Source organism: Peromyscus californicus, unplaced genomic scaffold (genome assembly GCF_007827085.1).
Source record: "Peromyscus californicus insignis strain IS unplaced genomic scaffold, ASM782708v3 Scaffold_11__1_contigs__length_118956290, whole genome shotgun sequence".
Taxonomy (NCBI): Eukaryota; Metazoa; Chordata; class Mammalia; order Rodentia; family Cricetidae; genus Peromyscus; species Peromyscus californicus.
In genome coordinates this window covers 40,426,204-40,443,281 of record NW_026294402.1, presented here as the reverse complement: position 1 = coordinate 40,443,281, position 17,078 = coordinate 40,426,204, and the positions used below count along the sequence as shown (strand labels likewise).

The window sequence follows — 17,078 nt, the reverse complement described above, 5'->3', positions numbered from 1 at the left end:
ATGCAGATGGACTATCAGCTATCAGAAATGCTCAGGACCAGTACTAATAGTATAGATTTTATCAGATATCATCTCTCATCTAAAAACCCAAAATCTGAAGTGCTCCAAAAAACAAAAAAGAACTCACACTGGCATTCAAAAGCTTCTGACTGCGAAGCATTTCCCAGTTCAGTTCCTGGGTTAGGCATGCCCAGTGTATAGCACACCCCCATTACAGCTTCTAGTACATTTACATAACTTAGGAGTTTCTAGTAATTTCAGTACAAAGAAAGCAGAATCACTCACATTGAGTTTGATCTTAATAACTTATTAACACAATACATCAAAAAACATCATCATGTACATAATAAAGAAATAGCAATGAAATTTTTTCTTTCCTATTTCTCAAGCATACTAAGTCTGAGGAGTCCAGAAAGTACTGTACACATGGCATACTACAACTCAAAAGCTAAACTGACTAGGTTCAAAGTAAAATATTTTTAGTTTAGTTCTTTCACAATAGGTTGTACTTAAATATGAAAGTATTGTACACTGTGTATAATCAGAATGTGGCTTTGCCCAGAAAAGCTGCTGGGAGCTGTGTCAGAGAGCTGTCTTTATTTGCCGGGGAGCTCTGGGTAGTGCCAGAAGGTCTGACGATATAATTTAGGGACAGTAGGAAAACCAACAATGTGAAACTCAGTAAAGGACTCTGGCTCACCAACGTCAGTTGACCTGAACAGAGAGGTCAACTGTGTGGTCAATCAATCAATCAATCAATCATGCACACATAAAATAAAAATGTGGGCACAAAGGTTGAGCCCTGCTGGAGCAATATTCTGTGTATACTGTCACACACTAGTGCCAGGACAAACATATCCAGGGAAAGGGCACTGAACACTGTGCATCCAGCACTTCTGGCCCCGTACATCTTCCCTTGGCTGATTTTAACTGTATCCTTTCCCTGGAAAAAGGCACAGCTGTGAGTTCTGCGAGTCCTTCTGGCAGTTTATCTAATCTGAGTGGGTTTGGGGGGATTTCTGGACTTGATTTGGTGCCAGAGAGAGGGTGATCTTGAAGAATATGCTTGCTCTGTGGCAGCTAACTCCTGTAGCAGCCAAAATCTCTCATACGGTGCCTAGTTACAGTTCAAATGCCACTGTAATTTACTCTAAATTCAAAGTTCAGTTCCACAGTTGAACTAGCTACATTTCCAAAGAACAATAAATAGCAACATGTGAGCAGCAGTTAACACAGATGGAACATATCCTTAGACTTTCTCTGACCTTAATGCCTGACACACTTGGTTTTCAACTTCATCTAGACCTCCAGCTTTTGGTATTCTAATGCATGATCGTTTACCCTGATCACACTTGTATAACGTTTGCCGCTGAAGTGTTAAGACCAAACCCAAATATTACTTTATGGCTAATGGCCTCAATATTTGTGTACGTGCATGCCATAAGCTCCTATGTATCTGTCTTATCCCATTTACATAGGAAATTTAGCATGCTGGGAAGTGCCAATCACTCAGTCTTCTACAGCGGAATATTAAGTCATGGCTTTCAGCCTGCAGGATCTTCAATAAACTCTGTTTTTTTTTTTTTCAATTAGTTTATTTATTATATTTACAGTGTTCTACCTGAATGTATGCCTGCACACCAGAAGAGGGCACCAGATCTCATTCTAGGTGGTCGTGAGCCACCATGTAGTTGCTGGGAACTGAACTCAGGGCCTCTGGAAGCTCAGCCAGTGCTCTTAACCTCTGAGCCTTCTCTCCAGCTCCCTATAATTAACTCTTTTAACTACTTGATCACTACCTTCCTTATTTGTCACAGCAGCTAATTTTACTTTCTCCTGTTTGAAACACGTCATACACTTAAATCTTTGCATATGGCCTATCCAAAGCCAACAGATAGCATGAGTCCCTGATCTCATATTCTCCTACCTAAAAAAGATTAGCCGGAACCATATGTATCGTCTACTTCTCCCATGCACAGCCACTTCCTTAAAACTATGCCCATGTCTGAGTCATGAAACCTACTGTATACATTATGGTTTCCATTCAACTACTGTCAGACATATCTTCCTCAATACTGTACCTTCAACCCTAACCTCTAGTCAAGTGTCCTGTTTAAGCAAATAAAAACAGAGCAAATGCTTACTTGCTTCTTATATTCAGAGGGTCTGAAATTCTACCTCACATGAAAGCTGATCATTTTAACTCCATAGGTGCTGGCAGAAGGTATGAGACCCTTACCTCTGGGTCAGAGACAAAGGCTTTTGGATTTAGGACACAGCAAGTATCACAAAACCAACCTGCTTTAGTTCAGAAGCTCCACTTCCCACAGGACACTACAAATATTGTGTGTCAGCACACACACATCTGTGTGCATTACTGGGAGAGAAACACTAAGCTTAGAGAACTCAGGTTTGACCTTTTACAGTAACAGACAGCACACTCCCAGCTCCTATTTGTTTGCGGTGTTTGTTTGTTTGTTTGTTTTTTGAGACAGGCTCTATTTTAGCCCAGGCTGACTCAGAACTGAGTCTTCCTGCCTCAGTCTCCTGAACACTGAGATAAGCCTGTACCTGGCTAACAAGACCTTTGTTTGAGTTCTGGAGGGTGATGCTATCTGTCCAAGGATATACAAACACTCTTGAAATGAAAGGCTGGAGCAACAGCTGTCAATGACTTCCTGGGAGACCTTAAGAAGCCAGAGGTGCACATGGATTCACCCAGTGACTCTGCTTCCTGCTCACACTGTCTTCTTGCTTTTCTTCACAGCTACATTTCTCCAAACACTAGCCTTACTCAACACCTGCACACAGGCTGTCCACGCATAGAGGCTTAACTCTGACGTCTGTAGCTCCTTTACAGCTCTACTATCATCCCTGTCCGTAGTACTATTCAGTTAATATTTGTAAACCAAATAAGACAGTGTATTTCTGGACCTATTACTTAGCCATGTGTAGTGACCCCTTAAGCAAATGCAGTTTTTCTCTTCATACCGACTTTGTGCTCTTACAAATATGCATGTTGTAGCTGTGTTACATAGATATATCATTTACATGTCATTTCATACAACTGCTTTTTAAATATATCAAGAGAAAAAAACATATATATCTCTTCTTTTATAATCACAAAACTACCTCTGCAGTGAGGTCCTTTATCTTTCATATTTTAATCTCGTGGGTAGATTAAATGACCATCTAGAAATACCTGCCTTCAGCCTAAAGAACGTCCTTCATTGCTTCCTAGCTTTGTACGGTAGACCTGTCAGCAGTTTCTCTGGTTTTTCGCCACTTGGAAAAGTATTTTCCCTTCTTTTTTTGAAAGACTGTTTTGTGAGATAATGGGGTTTGGTGGGCAGACTTTTGTCTGAATATTACCCCAGTGCCCTCTGAGTGCCATCATTTCAACCAGGCAGGCAGCTGTTTTCCTTGTAGGGCTTCCCCTTAAGGAGGTGTCATTTTCCTTTGGTATTTTCAGTGTTTTCTCCCTGTGTTTGACTACATCAGTTAGTTCTCCCTATGATCTGTCCATTTGTGGGCATTTTATTTAGCTTACACTTGGATATGTGGGTTACTGTTTTTGAAATGTCTGCTAGGTTCACAGCCATCTTTTGTTACAGTTACTACCTCTGTCTCTATGCCCTCCTGATACTCCCCCTGTGCACACAGGCAGCTCCCGACTGTCTCCTCCCCCTGTGCACACAGGAAGCTCCCGACTGTCTCCTCCCACTGTTCACACAGGAAGCTCCCGACTGTCTCCTCCCACTGTGCACACAGGAAGTTCCCGACTGTCTCCTCCCACTGTGCACACAGGAAGCTCCCGACTGTCTCCTCCCACTGTTCACACAGGAAGTTCCCGACTGTCTCCTCCTACTGTGCACACAGGAAGCTCCCAACTGTCTCCTCCCACTGTGTACACAGGAAGCTCCTGTCTCCTCCCATTGTGCACACAGGCAGCTCCTGACTGTCTCCCACTGTGCACACAGGAAGTTCCCGACTGTCTCCTCCCACTGTGCACACAGGCAGCTCCTGACTGTCTCCCACTGTGCACACAGGAAGTTCTCGACTGTCTCCAACTCCTGGAGCTGCTTTTAGTTCATTCTTCTCATCTCTGTATTTCTGTGTTGGCAATCTTAGTGATCTATCCTTGAGTCTGTTTTTTCTTTCTGTCAGTTCAAATCTGTCGATGAACCTTTCTAATGTTTTATTTATTTCCCAGTCCCATAATTTTAATTTTTTTTAAAAAAATAATGTCTCCTTTTGGTATTCTCTATCTGAAGTGACATCATACCTTCATTTACCATTGTTGCTTCAATTGTGAGTTACTCTATTTCCGTGGACATCTTCATAATGGTTCTCCAAAAGTTATTCTTCTGGTAAATCTAACATCTGGTGAGTCTAACAGCCATTTTTAGGGTCTGAATTTTGTCCAATAATTGTACAAGCTTTGAGGTTTCCTGGTTTTGTTGTTTTGGTGAACCCTGGCATCCTCGATGGCACAGTGTAGCCACCTGGGGTTTCTGACACCCTCTCCCACCTCCAAGGCTTGTTAAAACAATACAATCAAATTCTGGCTCCTTCGAAGAAATACTTTCTGATCAGTGCTTTTTTTTATTTTTTATTTTCATTTTTTATTTTTTATTTTTCTTTTAAGGAAAAGACAAAACAATAAAACCCAACTCCTGACTCAGAAAAGTTTTTTCGAGATGTCTTATTCTATGAGACTCTTCTGTAGACCACCAGGCTGACAGCTGAGGCCATGTCATGAATCTCCTCTCAGATGCCTCTCAGCACAACCTCTACTATTACTGAGGGTGTGACACTTGAACTCCTCTCTCACTTGCAAATGAAGGCAGGTCCTTTGAGAAGGCTTTGGGAATCTATCTGCATTATGGTCTGTTTTACTATCCCAGGGAAACCTCTGAGTTAGTGGCTTAAGCTATGTCATAGAGTTTCTATTGCTATGATGAAACACCATTACCAAAGAGCAGGTTGGGGAGGAAAGGGTTTATCTGGTTTTCACTCCCACATTGCTGTTCATCACTGTAGGAAGTCAGGACAGGGACTCAAACAGGGCAGGATCCCGGAGACAGGAGTTGATGTAGAGGCCATGAAGGGAAGCTGATTACTGGCTTGCTTCCCATGGCTTGCTCAACCTACCACCTTCTTATAGAACCCAGGACCACCAGCCCAGGGATGGCACCACCCACCATGGGTTGGGCCCTCCCCACTGACCCTTAAATGGGAAAATGCCTCACAGCTGGATCTCATCGAGACTTTCCTCAACGGAGGCTCCTTCCTCTGATGACTCCAGCTTGTGTCAAGTTGACACACAAAACTAGCCAATACAAGCTAGATATGGGGTCAATGGCAAACTTCTGAGTGACAATCACACTCTGGGAGCTGAGACTCACCTGGCATAGAACCAGTCTTATGACCTAAGGAAGAGTGATGTGCATCTTTGGAAAGAAGGGAGCCCCTACTTCAACTGCACTCTTCAGGACACCGCTTCCCCAGTAGGTAACAGGAAAGATGATAAATATTAATGTTCCGCTCTTCCTGAGAAGATAGCCACCTAGCTAGATGCTGGTACTAAGACCCAGTTGGATGGCTAGACTGGAATCGATTTCCACCTCATTGGGACTGTGTGTATGCATCAGACTCTTTTGTTTCTTACTGAATTTTCATAGATGTTCTTGGATAAATGTTCTGAATTTTCATAGATGTTCTTGGATAAATGTTTCTTCATTTGCTGCTTGTCCAGAGGGATCACTTCCGTAGACTTTTAAAAATACTTCTCAATAGTTCCATTTGGCAGTAGATGAGAATTCTGTATGAACTCATGCCACAAGTCATCTCCCACTTGGTCTTTACCATTAAGGAACAAGGAAGCATATGACAAGGCTCGCTCTCTCCACTCACCCCCAACTCGCACTTCTGGAGGGCAAACCTAGGGACTTACATAGGCAGGACTTGAAACTATGCTATACCATTGGCCCCCATTTCATCTTCACAACTGTAGACCTCACTCTTTGGAGACCTTAGGACTGAGTCCAAGAACCATTTGGTAACTTGCCTCAAGCAAAAAAGCAAAGGGGTGCAACCCCCCACACCACACCACACACCCCACCCGCCGCCCTCACCTACGCTGAGGTGGAATCCAGGATCTCATGCTGCTAGGTGAAGATACTGTCATTGAACCACACCCCCAGCCCTCAACACCTCACTTCTCCACTAAGTGCCTCTTCTCTTATCTTTTACACAGATACTTTAGAAAACCAGAGCCATGAGACACCATCCTTGTACAGTTTCCTTGTTTGTCTGGTTCGGGGTTTGCAGCTCTAGTAACCAAACCTAGGCCTTGGCACAGGCTAGGCAAGTTGTTCTGTCACGGAGCTCTACCACAAGTCTGTTTGAGGACTTAGTGATTGCTCTGGGTAGTACATCATTTTCTTCTTCAACTGGATCATTAAAGTCTAGTGACGGGCCAAGGAGCCGGCTCAATGGGTAAAGAGCCCGCCTGGACATCCTGTCGATCAGAGCTCAGATCCCGGAGCCACGTAACCAGTGCAGTGCTGTAGTGTCCGTGACCTCAGTGCCGCTACACTGAGATGAGAGGCAGAGAGCAGAGAATCACCCAGAAGCTTATGGAAAGCCAGCCTGGGAGACAGTAGGGTGGTAGAGAGCAGAGAGACTCTGCCACAAAGCCTGGTAGAAGGCAAGAAGCAACTCCTAAAAGCTGTACTCTGACCTGCACACACGTGCCATGGCATGCATACGCCTACACACATACACCAATATTAATAATGTCAATTAATAATATATTTACTCATGTAATTATATGGTATGTTGCAACACATAATTATGTGATATTTCCTTTTAAAAATACCAAAAGTGTATTCTGCTTGCTTGTGCATTGAGCTACATTCCCACAAAGAATCTATGACCAAAAGAATTATTACCTTTCCTTTTATGATCTGCTTCCCCCCAAAAGCAGGGCACATGCAATGTGCTTGCTTATTAGGATGTCAGGAGCCTTAAGATGCCCCAGGCTCTCTTATTCTAAGATCATCAGTGCTGCTCTATGAGTAAATGCCTTACTCCAACACAGTTAACAGGCAGCTCAAGGGCTTCGGAGGGGCTTGGTTTTTGTGTACATTTGTGACCCAAATTAAAGTTTTACTGTAGCCTGTGCCTGAGACGTCAGACAAGAGTTCACTCCCCAGCAACTCCAGGCACTCTCTTTCTCTCTCTTCTCTCCGAGCAGGCGCCGAGAAACTTCTATTCTCTGCTCTATGGACTCACACAAAGAGGCAGACATCTGTGCTCCGAGTCTACACCAATGTGATACTCCTGTATGGAGCTCTAAAGTTTGGGTTCTTCTAGTTTAAGACACATGTCGACCTCCACATTTGTCTTCTGCTAGATTTCTTCATGGAGGGGAAAATCAGTGTCTTGATATGGAGCAAACACCTCCAAAGTAACTGATTGGCATACAATTATCATACGCACTAAAAGGCTACACTATCTTCTTGACATACAATATTATTCTTCTAAGATTTTATTGCACTAATTTCTTTGAAATGAAGTATCTCTTTCAACACTGTATTTGGATGAAAAGTTTCAGTCCATTGCCCTTAAATTTAGCACAAAATAAGCATAAACACAGTCATTTAAAAACAAGACTAAGAAACATTTGATCTCCTTCAAAGGGAAGGGACAGGGGTGACAATGACACATCCTGAAAAGAAAAGTGTCTGGGGGTTTTTGAGACAGGATCTCTCCATGTAGCCCTTGGAGATCTGGAACTCACTCTATACATCAGGATGGCCTAGAATTCACAGAGACCCTCTGCCTTTGCATTCACAGTGCTGGAATTACAGATGTGCACCACCATTTCTGGCCTATTTTCAACTGCTTAGTTTGCTGGATTAAGTTTTTGCACTCATATGCTAAAACTACTGTGTTAAGTTTAGCATTTGTATGTGTGCACGCACACACTCGAGCACACACGCGCACGCACACACCCACACCCACACCATATATTCCTTAATTTTAAGTGATACTATACATTTAAATGTACTATAAATTGGTATTGGTTCTTACAAAAGACATAGAATTTAAGTTTGGAAATTTGTCCTTCACCTCTGTTTGGCAGTGTTTATCACTGTAACCATAGAGAATTCTTTCTTCAGTTTTTACCAACTCCAAGTGAGATTTGCCGGGAACAAAATCTCTCTAAGGTCAAGTGTAACAAGAAATAGTGGCTACAGGGGGCAAACCCACCAAGTGATCAGAGCCACTGGGACTGTGTGCTCACAGCAAGGGACAGGTTTCAAAGTTATATTTAAACAAGGGTCAGGAACGCAGGCACTTCCTCACACCAGTGCCTCCCCCCCCCCCCCCCCCCCCCCCCCCACACACACACACACAAGGGATCTCATCACCCTTGGCAACCTCAGCTACAGTCTGACAACAGGAATGACCCTCGGTCACATGATCAGCAGCAACATTTGGTTTTGAGATCTTTTATCTTAACTGTTAACGTCTGACTAGAGTAAACAAAACACCTTTGCTAAAGAAACAAATACACTGAGGGATTGAACTAGCTGAATAAAATCCCGGAAATTACTGTGAAGGTGCTGACCGGCAGCATCAGGCAACAGCTGAGCAAGTGGCAGAGGCACAGGACAATTATCTGAAGTTTGCAGAGTGTGCTCAAGAGTTGTTTAAAGGATGCAATGATGTACTTACCAAATATTTCCCCCCCGCTAGCATATTCTGTCACCAGATAAATCATCCGCTCTGTCTCCATGACCTGTACAAAGGCAGGAAGGTGACAGTGAGGCAGGTGACAGACCAACTGGTCCAGGAAGAGAACCAATGATTGACAGCCCTGTTCAAAGAGACCTGCCCGGTGGGAGGGTACAGGCAGTGTTGTGACGAAGGGAAACTGGGACTCTGCAGGTTCTGACACTCAGGAGACATTTACTGCCTCAGAGACACAGTCCTCTTGGTCCCCAGGTCTCTGATCCGACAAGCTGAAGCTGCTAAGAACTAAAAAAAAAGTTCAATTTCACCATCACTTTAGGCTCAAACTGCTCCTCCTCCACCCCACGCCCAGGGCAAGAGCCTTAGGGAGAACACTGGGACTAATTTAGGACGGCCCAGAAACCACACAGGACTTGATTTTTAAATGGAAATGTCAACTTTCCTTCCATGGATCATTTATTCAAAGAAGGGGGGAATCCCATAAAAACGCCAAGCCTTTCAATAATGAACCCATTCACTTGTACTTTGTCCAGTCTCTATTTTGCTACTTTTAAAAAATCCACAGTCAGTGCTGTTTTTCTCTTTGCCAGACCCTTTTAGGTCATATGCCTGGATCTATGTCAGGACCACCATACACATTTTAAGCACCCAGGGCATAAACAGAAAGTCCGGGGCTCCTAACTCCGTCTTCACCTCGCTCTTGGGAGACACTTAGCACGGGGCACCTCTCCTGAGGCTATCAGGATCTACACAAGTGAGCTGTGGCCACCGAGTGGATCTAAGTGGCCACAATTTAAAAGAAAAGCCGTAAGCAACTTTCATAGTTTACACCAGTATGTCCAAAAACATCATTTCAATGATCTTAAAAAGGTTTAGACTGCTTCAGTTTTTACATTAAAATTAATTAAAGTTAAAATAAAGTTTAGTTCCTCAGTCACTTTGGCCATACCTGGCTCTAGGTTACACAATGGACCTGCACCTTTATTACATTGTAGTTCATTAATTACACTACTTGCTGGATGCTTTCTTTTTTCTCTGTAAACATTAACACCATATATGTATAGTGTTGGAATATACACACACCCACACCCACACACATCTTGTTTTGTGTGTGTATGTGTGTCATTTGCTGGTGGGTTGGACGGGTTGTTTTTTGAGAGAGGGCCTTATGATACAGATCAAGTTAGCCTAGGACAAACTACATAGTGCAGCTTGGCCTTGAACTTGTGATCCTCCTACCTTACCCTCCCAAGTATTGTGACTACAGACGTGGCACCAAGCCTGGGTCTATCCCTTCTTTTTAATGCCTTTAAAATACTCCATTATATGAGTACATATTAAGTTCATTTTCTAGTAAAACAGCTTGTGTCCCTTTATAAAAGTCTTTATAAACTGGGTGGTATCAACCCAGTGCTTATGAGACCTGTCTCTGTAATTCACTTACATGACAAAATGTGTCTGATATTAAATATATTGCAGATGTTCAGGGGAAAAAGTATTGTATGTACTGTGGAATAATCCTTCTGTACACTGTGCAAATATATGACACTATGATTGGTTTAATAAACAAGCTGACTGGCTAATAGCTGAACAGGATAAAGTTAGGCAGGAAAGCCAAACTGAGAATGATGGGATGAGGAAGGGCAGAGTCAGAAGACGTCGGCCAGATGCAGAACAAGTCAGACACACAAAATGATATAGAGGTAAAAGCCACAAGCCTGGGGCAGCACATAAATTAATAGAAATGTGTTAAGTTGGAAGAGCTAGTTAGTAACAAGCCTAAGCTATCAGCCAAGCATTTATAATTAATATAAACCTCAGTGTGTTTATTTGATAGCGGCTGAGGGACAGGAAAACTCTACCTATCGTGTGTGTTTTCTTTATATTCCTCCCTTTTCTTAACCCTCATTAGCTGCAAATTTTTTTTACTATTAAACTTCTGAGGAATTCAAAACTATATCTCCCGTAAGTTATGCACATCCACTCACTCTATAGATCCAAGGTAGAGACCAGCTTGGCTACAGAGTAAGGCTGTGTTACAAAACAGGCAAAACAAAATAAACAAGGGGGAAATGCTCACTTTTATTTACTCCACCAAGACAGGCAGGGAGCCAAGGGTAGGACATTGACCACTCACTGCAGGTCTTCAGACAGCACCAGGGAGGGCTTTCGGTTTGCTTCTTATAGAAGGTAGCTGTTGCCCAACATCATTTACTGAGATACATTTCAACAGGTCTGACTGACTGAACTCATTTCATCAAGAGAGCAGCTGATGCCAGAGACGAGGGCTAGAGCTTAACCACACAGCATGCCTCACTTCATGTTTTCTTTTCCATAAAAATCAGCAGGCTATGCAAGTCTGCCCATTGTGCTGGCAGTGTGCTTCTCCAGCCTGGCACATGTGTGCCTGACTCAGGAAACGTCTACTGCAGACTCACAGCAACGAACACACTGAGTGGGTGGCCACTTCCCTCAACTCTGGAGATGACTGCTTGCTGCAGAGCTGTGAGCGGGGCTGGCTGCATGCACACTACACACTGCAATCTGAGAAACCCCACCTCTCCCCAAAATCTCTCTTCCTCTGGCCTGCTAAGGCGAGGTCCTCCCTTATTGTTGGTCTGAAATTCCTTCCATCCAATAGTCATTGCTTTTGCCATAAGCTAGCAAGTCATTTTGATGATGGCACAAGGCAGGTTTGCTTCTCAGGAAGAGAAGAAAACTACAACAGAAAGCTCTTCCATGACAGGGTGTTTATCTCTAGAATATCAAAAAGAATTAAAGCTGCCTTGGAGAACTAAGCCCAGGACTTTCTAGAGGAGAAAAGGGGCGAGGGTTGTTTAAGACAAGAAGTCATTCTGGAGATAGCCTTCACCATCATAATTCATAATTTTTAACTAGCATTTAAATAATCCCATGAGGAGATAACATGTTCTCTGTCCTTTTGAGTTTCCATGCTGCTGAAGAGCTCTGGTCCAAATAAGGAAATTTCCTTCGACTCATTCTGTGTAATGGAGAATCAAAGGACACCCAAAGGACCTGCAAGGGGACAGGAAGATCTCCCCAAGAAACAGTCAGGGGAACTACGGGCCTACTAAGATCTTAGCGAGTGAAGGAGGGGGGGGGGGGGCGATGCTAGGACAATCATACAAACCAAATAAAACAGCACTCGTCATTCCCCGCACCCACAGGGTAACCGTACAGATGGAATAAAATGGCACTCATTCCCCGCACCCACAGGTTCTCAACAGCAGCCTTGGACCAGCAGGCCGCCCTGGCTGTGGTCCTCCTACCTGGTAAAGCCTGATGATATGTGGATGGCAAAGCATCTTCATTATCTGTACTTCCCGGAAAATCTTCTTCAAGTTTTCATCATCCAGTTGGGTCTTATCTATGATTTTAATAGCAACCTGGCAACAGAGGAAGAAAATGCATGGATGTGTTATTAAAAGCCGTTTACTCAAGAAAACTAAATCCACTTTAAACCATTATATTCTATGAAACACAAACTGCTAGCGTTGTGTTTTCAGAATGTCAAGGAAGAAAATGGTCTAACTTTTTAAAAGACAGGGTATGGATTCCAATCAATTTGGTCTCAAAGGATGGGCTTCAAGAGCCCTTGGGTCTTCTGCAGCTCTTCAGCTGACTCACAGTAAAAGCCCAGGACAGAACCCTTCACGCCTGTAGAGATGTGGCCATGGCTGGTTCAGACCATGCTTCCACGAGCAGAGGGCGAGACTTCTCGTGAAGACAGAGCGTGTGTGACAGGGCTGAGCCATAGGTAAAGCGCCACCAGGAGGAGGCCGAGCAGGGTGGCAGGACGTGGCAGCCGAGGGACACAAGAGTTACCAGATGCCAGTCACAGCTCTTACTGCCTCACACGTTCAATTCCCCTAAACCTCCTAACACCCATGTGACTGTGAACCTTCTTTTATTAGTATGGAAACTAAGGCACTGAGAGCAAACAGTGAACCCAACATTTCGTCGTTACCAACAAGTATGCGGTAGATCCCTGTGGTCGGCCTTTGGAAAGAAATCCTTACCATCAATACCACACGAGTCTGAAGATCTTCCTATACCCTACACACGGCCCTAGCACAACCCCTTCTCCTAGTTGGCCCATTATTCTCAAGACACCTGGCAGCATATATATGGTTTCTTGAGACAGTCTTACAATGTAGCCCAGGCTGCCCTAGAACTCACTATATAGCCAAGGCTAGTCTTCAAAGCAATCTTTTTCCATCAGCCTCCTGGGCAATGAGACTGTATGAGTGACTCACCATGTGACACAGTACAGACATTTTAAGGTGAAATGAAAGATAACAGACTTTCTTTCAATCCACTCAATTTTTTTCATGTTTTGAGAGGTCTCTTTACATGGCACTTTACACACTGTACATAACTCTCTACATACATATAACTCACTCTTTTGACCAGTCTGGCCTTGAATTCACAGAGATCCTCCTGCCTCTACCTCCAAAGTGCTGGGATTAAATGCGCCCACCACCACATCCAGCTGAATCCACTAAATCTTAAACTTGTCTTCCTCAGTGAAATATTTTTAAAAAAAGAAAAAACACTTGTTTCACCTAAAAAATGTTTCTGTATCTTGGTTTCAATTACTTAATCAATACATAAATCAATACTAGTAAAATGTTTAGATTAGGGCCATGAAGACCATACGGAACTGTAATGATCAGTTAGCTGTGTACACGGATGCCTGGCAGAAAGGTGACTTTGCAGTTTTTCAGATTATCAGACTGAAGACTGTGGAGGAAAGGTACCAGGAGACGGACTTCAGGCTGGTTCCCAGAAATCGCGCTCAAGGCCTGCTGGTGGAATGTGAGGAATGACCTGGGTGCCCCGCAGACTCCCAGGACTAATGGGCACAGCTGTGGCTTCCAGGATTGGAATCTACTATGGGACAAAGATGTTCGGCAGAAAAGACACAGCAGCTGAGCAGAGGACAACAGCTTCCACCCAGGAGAGAAGATCAGGGCCCTGGGAGGATTCACTCAGCAGACAGACAAGAGAAGGAACTGGGACAGGTGGGGCGGGGGATGTCTTTAACATAGAGGAACAGAATCACTGTTCCTTCTGGCAGCAGCTCTTTGATCTATAAGTCCTGAGATGCACGATTGTTGACCACCGGCATGTCTACTGGCTACTGTGCCAAATCACAGGTACAACTCCACCAGCTGACCCAGGATCTGCACCTGCTTCTCTTGGGATAGCTTGGCAAACAGTATCATGACAAGCATTACTTCTTTAGAGAATACCTATACAATATCAAATTCTGCTCTGCTCCTCAGGGAAATGAGACACAGACTCCACAAAACACAGAAAGGTGAAGCTTTGCCCAGCACTGGATATAAGATCACAGGCAAGGGCAAAAAGAAGCCAGAGTTGCTTGAATTAAAAAGTCTAGAACATCGAGCAAGTTATTTTAATTCTTGTAGCTCCTTCTCTGTAAAATGTGGGAACAGGGACAGGAACATCTCTGAAGGGTTCCTGGGAACTAACTAATGTCATGCATGCAACGCAAGAGTGCCTGACCCATTACAGACATACACAAGATTGGCACCATTCTAACCCCCAGTTTCACGCTCTCTAGCTTCAGGTACCAACCAACTACAATCTCGAAATAGTAAATGGAAAAGTACAAAAATAAACAATACATAGGTTTTAAACCGCACAACACTCTACTAAGTTTGAAGAGTTGTGCTCAACCAGCTCTGTCTTGCCTGGGGCATTAATCATCTCTCCACACAGCACATCAATTCCGTACATGCTATCCTCCTAATACTCAGTCACAGACTCAGTTATCAGATGGGCTCCCACAGCATAGCTCTTCTTATGCTCAGGCAGCCCTTGTTTTACTGATCCAAACGCCCAAAACACAAGACCAGCAATGCTGGCAACTCAGTAGTTCTGACATATCAAAAGGAAGTTGGAAGGAATTTCCTTCACCTTCTCACCATAATTAGAAGGAACCTTGCATGATGGTGCATGCCTAGAATCGAACCTTGCATGATGGTGCATGCCTAGAATCCTGTTCAGGCAAGAGGATCAGGAGTGTGAGGCCAGCCTGGGCTACATAGCAAGACTGTCTCAAGAAACAAACAAGCCATGCGGTGGTGGCGCACACCTTTAATCCCAGCACTCGGGAGGCAGAGGCAGGCGGATCTCTGTGAGTTCAAGGCCAACCTGGGCTACAGGGTGAGTTCTAGGACAGCCAGGGCTACACAGAGAAACTCTGTCTCAAAAAAACCAAAAACAAAAAAGAAAGAAACAGACAAAAATGGAAAAAGAAATCATGTACTACAGCTACTAAGATCTAAGGTACAGTCAAATTTCAAGATAAAGAGTATGTTTACCTAACTTTTATTACACTACAGTGTACTGTTTCAATTACTCTATTTTATTACTGAGAAAGAAGGGGCTAGCATTATCCATGGCTCCAGGCACCCCCCTCAGGGTCTTGAAACCTATCACTTACAGAGAAGTGGGGGCTGGAGGGAGGACCTACTGTATATAAGTACTGATGTTATTTCAAAATTTTTGGAATCTAGCCTTAAACTTTGAGCATTCCAAGCCATGGATTAGACTGGCTTCACGCAGTCATATATAATTCTGAATCTAAAACATCAATTCCTTTGTCAAAGGGCAAGCCGGGGGCCAAAAAGTAAACTAGCTAACAATCTGTGGGCACTATTTATTCAGAACCGCCTGACCTGCTGCCAGCTGATGTGGAAAGAATATGGAAGGAACAGCGCTGGGGGAAAAATGAATTCCATTCAGGAAAGTCACCCTGAACCACAGGGTGGAAGACACAGCAAGGCCTAACCCGAGGGCTATGCCTAAGAGAGCACTGTGCATTTCACAGCAGGCCTGGCTCCCCTGCTCCCCCTTACTAAGGAGTACCAGCCCCTAGAGCATTCAAGTGTTGCTGGGCAACGGCAAGGCTGCTTGTCCTGTCAGGTTCCTGAGACACAAGAACCACCCTAGCTGCAAGCTGGAAAAAGAAGGGTTCTAAAGAGCAAGAGGAGGAACAACAGAAAGGTACCAAGTCAGAGGGCAGGGACCACCATGCAGGCTGGATTATTTTGACAACATCTGAAAAGCATAATGAACATGGATTTCTCACAACTACAGACTATTGGGGGCTACATAATTTAGCTTAAAGTACACATGGGCTGCTTTAAAAATGAATCATCTCTATAATAAAAGTAACTAGACAAACTTCCCAAGCATATATTGTATGTATGGACATGGGTGTTTGGTCTGGATGTATGTCTGTGCACCATGCGTGTGCCTGATGCCCTTGGAGACCAGAAGAGGGAGTTGGATCCTCTGTGATGATAGTTACACATGACTGTGAGCTGCCCTGTGGGTGCTGGGAATTGAACCTGGGTCTTCAGACAGAGCAGCCAGTTCTCTTAACTGCTGAGCCATCATCTCTCCAGGTCCCCAGAGGATGTTTTCAGAGCCTGGAGCTGGACGTCTGTAGATCATACACTCACATGTGTACATGAAACTATTAACAAGAAGGAAAGCTGACACTGTGCACAATGCTGTGTACTCCCCAGGCCAGGTTGGCCTGTTCGACACAGAATCCTCTTCTCTTGCAAAGAATATGACTTTGTGAATTGACACTCTAATATTAATTAAATATGGCATCGCATCAAATATGTTGCTAAATAGATTCAGATTGTGAAAGACCTGAAAATTTTCCCTCTGCAACACACTTCCCTTCAACAAATTCTTTTTAAATTGGCATCTGGTAAGAAAAAAAACTGAATTCAGCTCATGCCAAAGTCAGAGCTTTCGTAGTCACTCTAGAGGGGGAGAGCCATTACTGCCTTGTTCTCACTTCTGGAAACCACAGCGTTTTAACCTTACCTCAGCTTTACAACACAGTAACGTGCACACAAAATGAAGATGAAAAAAAGCAGTGGTTTCTTCCCCCAGAGCAATTCACTCTCTTGCATATTCAGACAGCACATTCTGAGGGAAGATACACGGTGACAGAATGCAAACCCATGAACCAGGAGAAAAGTTCAGCACTGAGATCAGAAGCAACCACCATTCCCCAGCACCATTCCCCAGCAAAAAACCCCTCGTGGGGGTTTCGGGGGAAATGCTATGACAAACGCACAGCTTTAAAAAAAAAAAAAAAAAAATCATGTAGGAGGAAAACTCAAAAATTCCTCCAAAAAGAGAAGGTCCCTTAAACTAGTGGGCAGATGCAGGCAGGGCTGGAGGTGGGGGTGGGGACGCTTCTAAGAGGGGCATCACCCTGCTCTAGAGAGAGG

At 43.9% G+C, this 17,078-nt stretch overlaps 1 protein-coding gene across 1 annotated transcript in view; it reads right to left on the bottom strand.

Annotated features, from left to right (window-relative positions):
* Sik3 (SIK family kinase 3) overlaps positions 1 to 17,078 on the bottom strand; it is a 223,569-nt gene that overhangs the window by 89,482 nt on the left and 117,009 nt on the right. Inside the window, 2 exon segments of the mRNA XM_052759044.1 lie at positions 8,749 to 8,812; positions 12,057 to 12,173. Of these exon segments, the coding sequence (XP_052615004.1) occupies positions 8,749 to 8,812; positions 12,057 to 12,173 (181 nt within the window).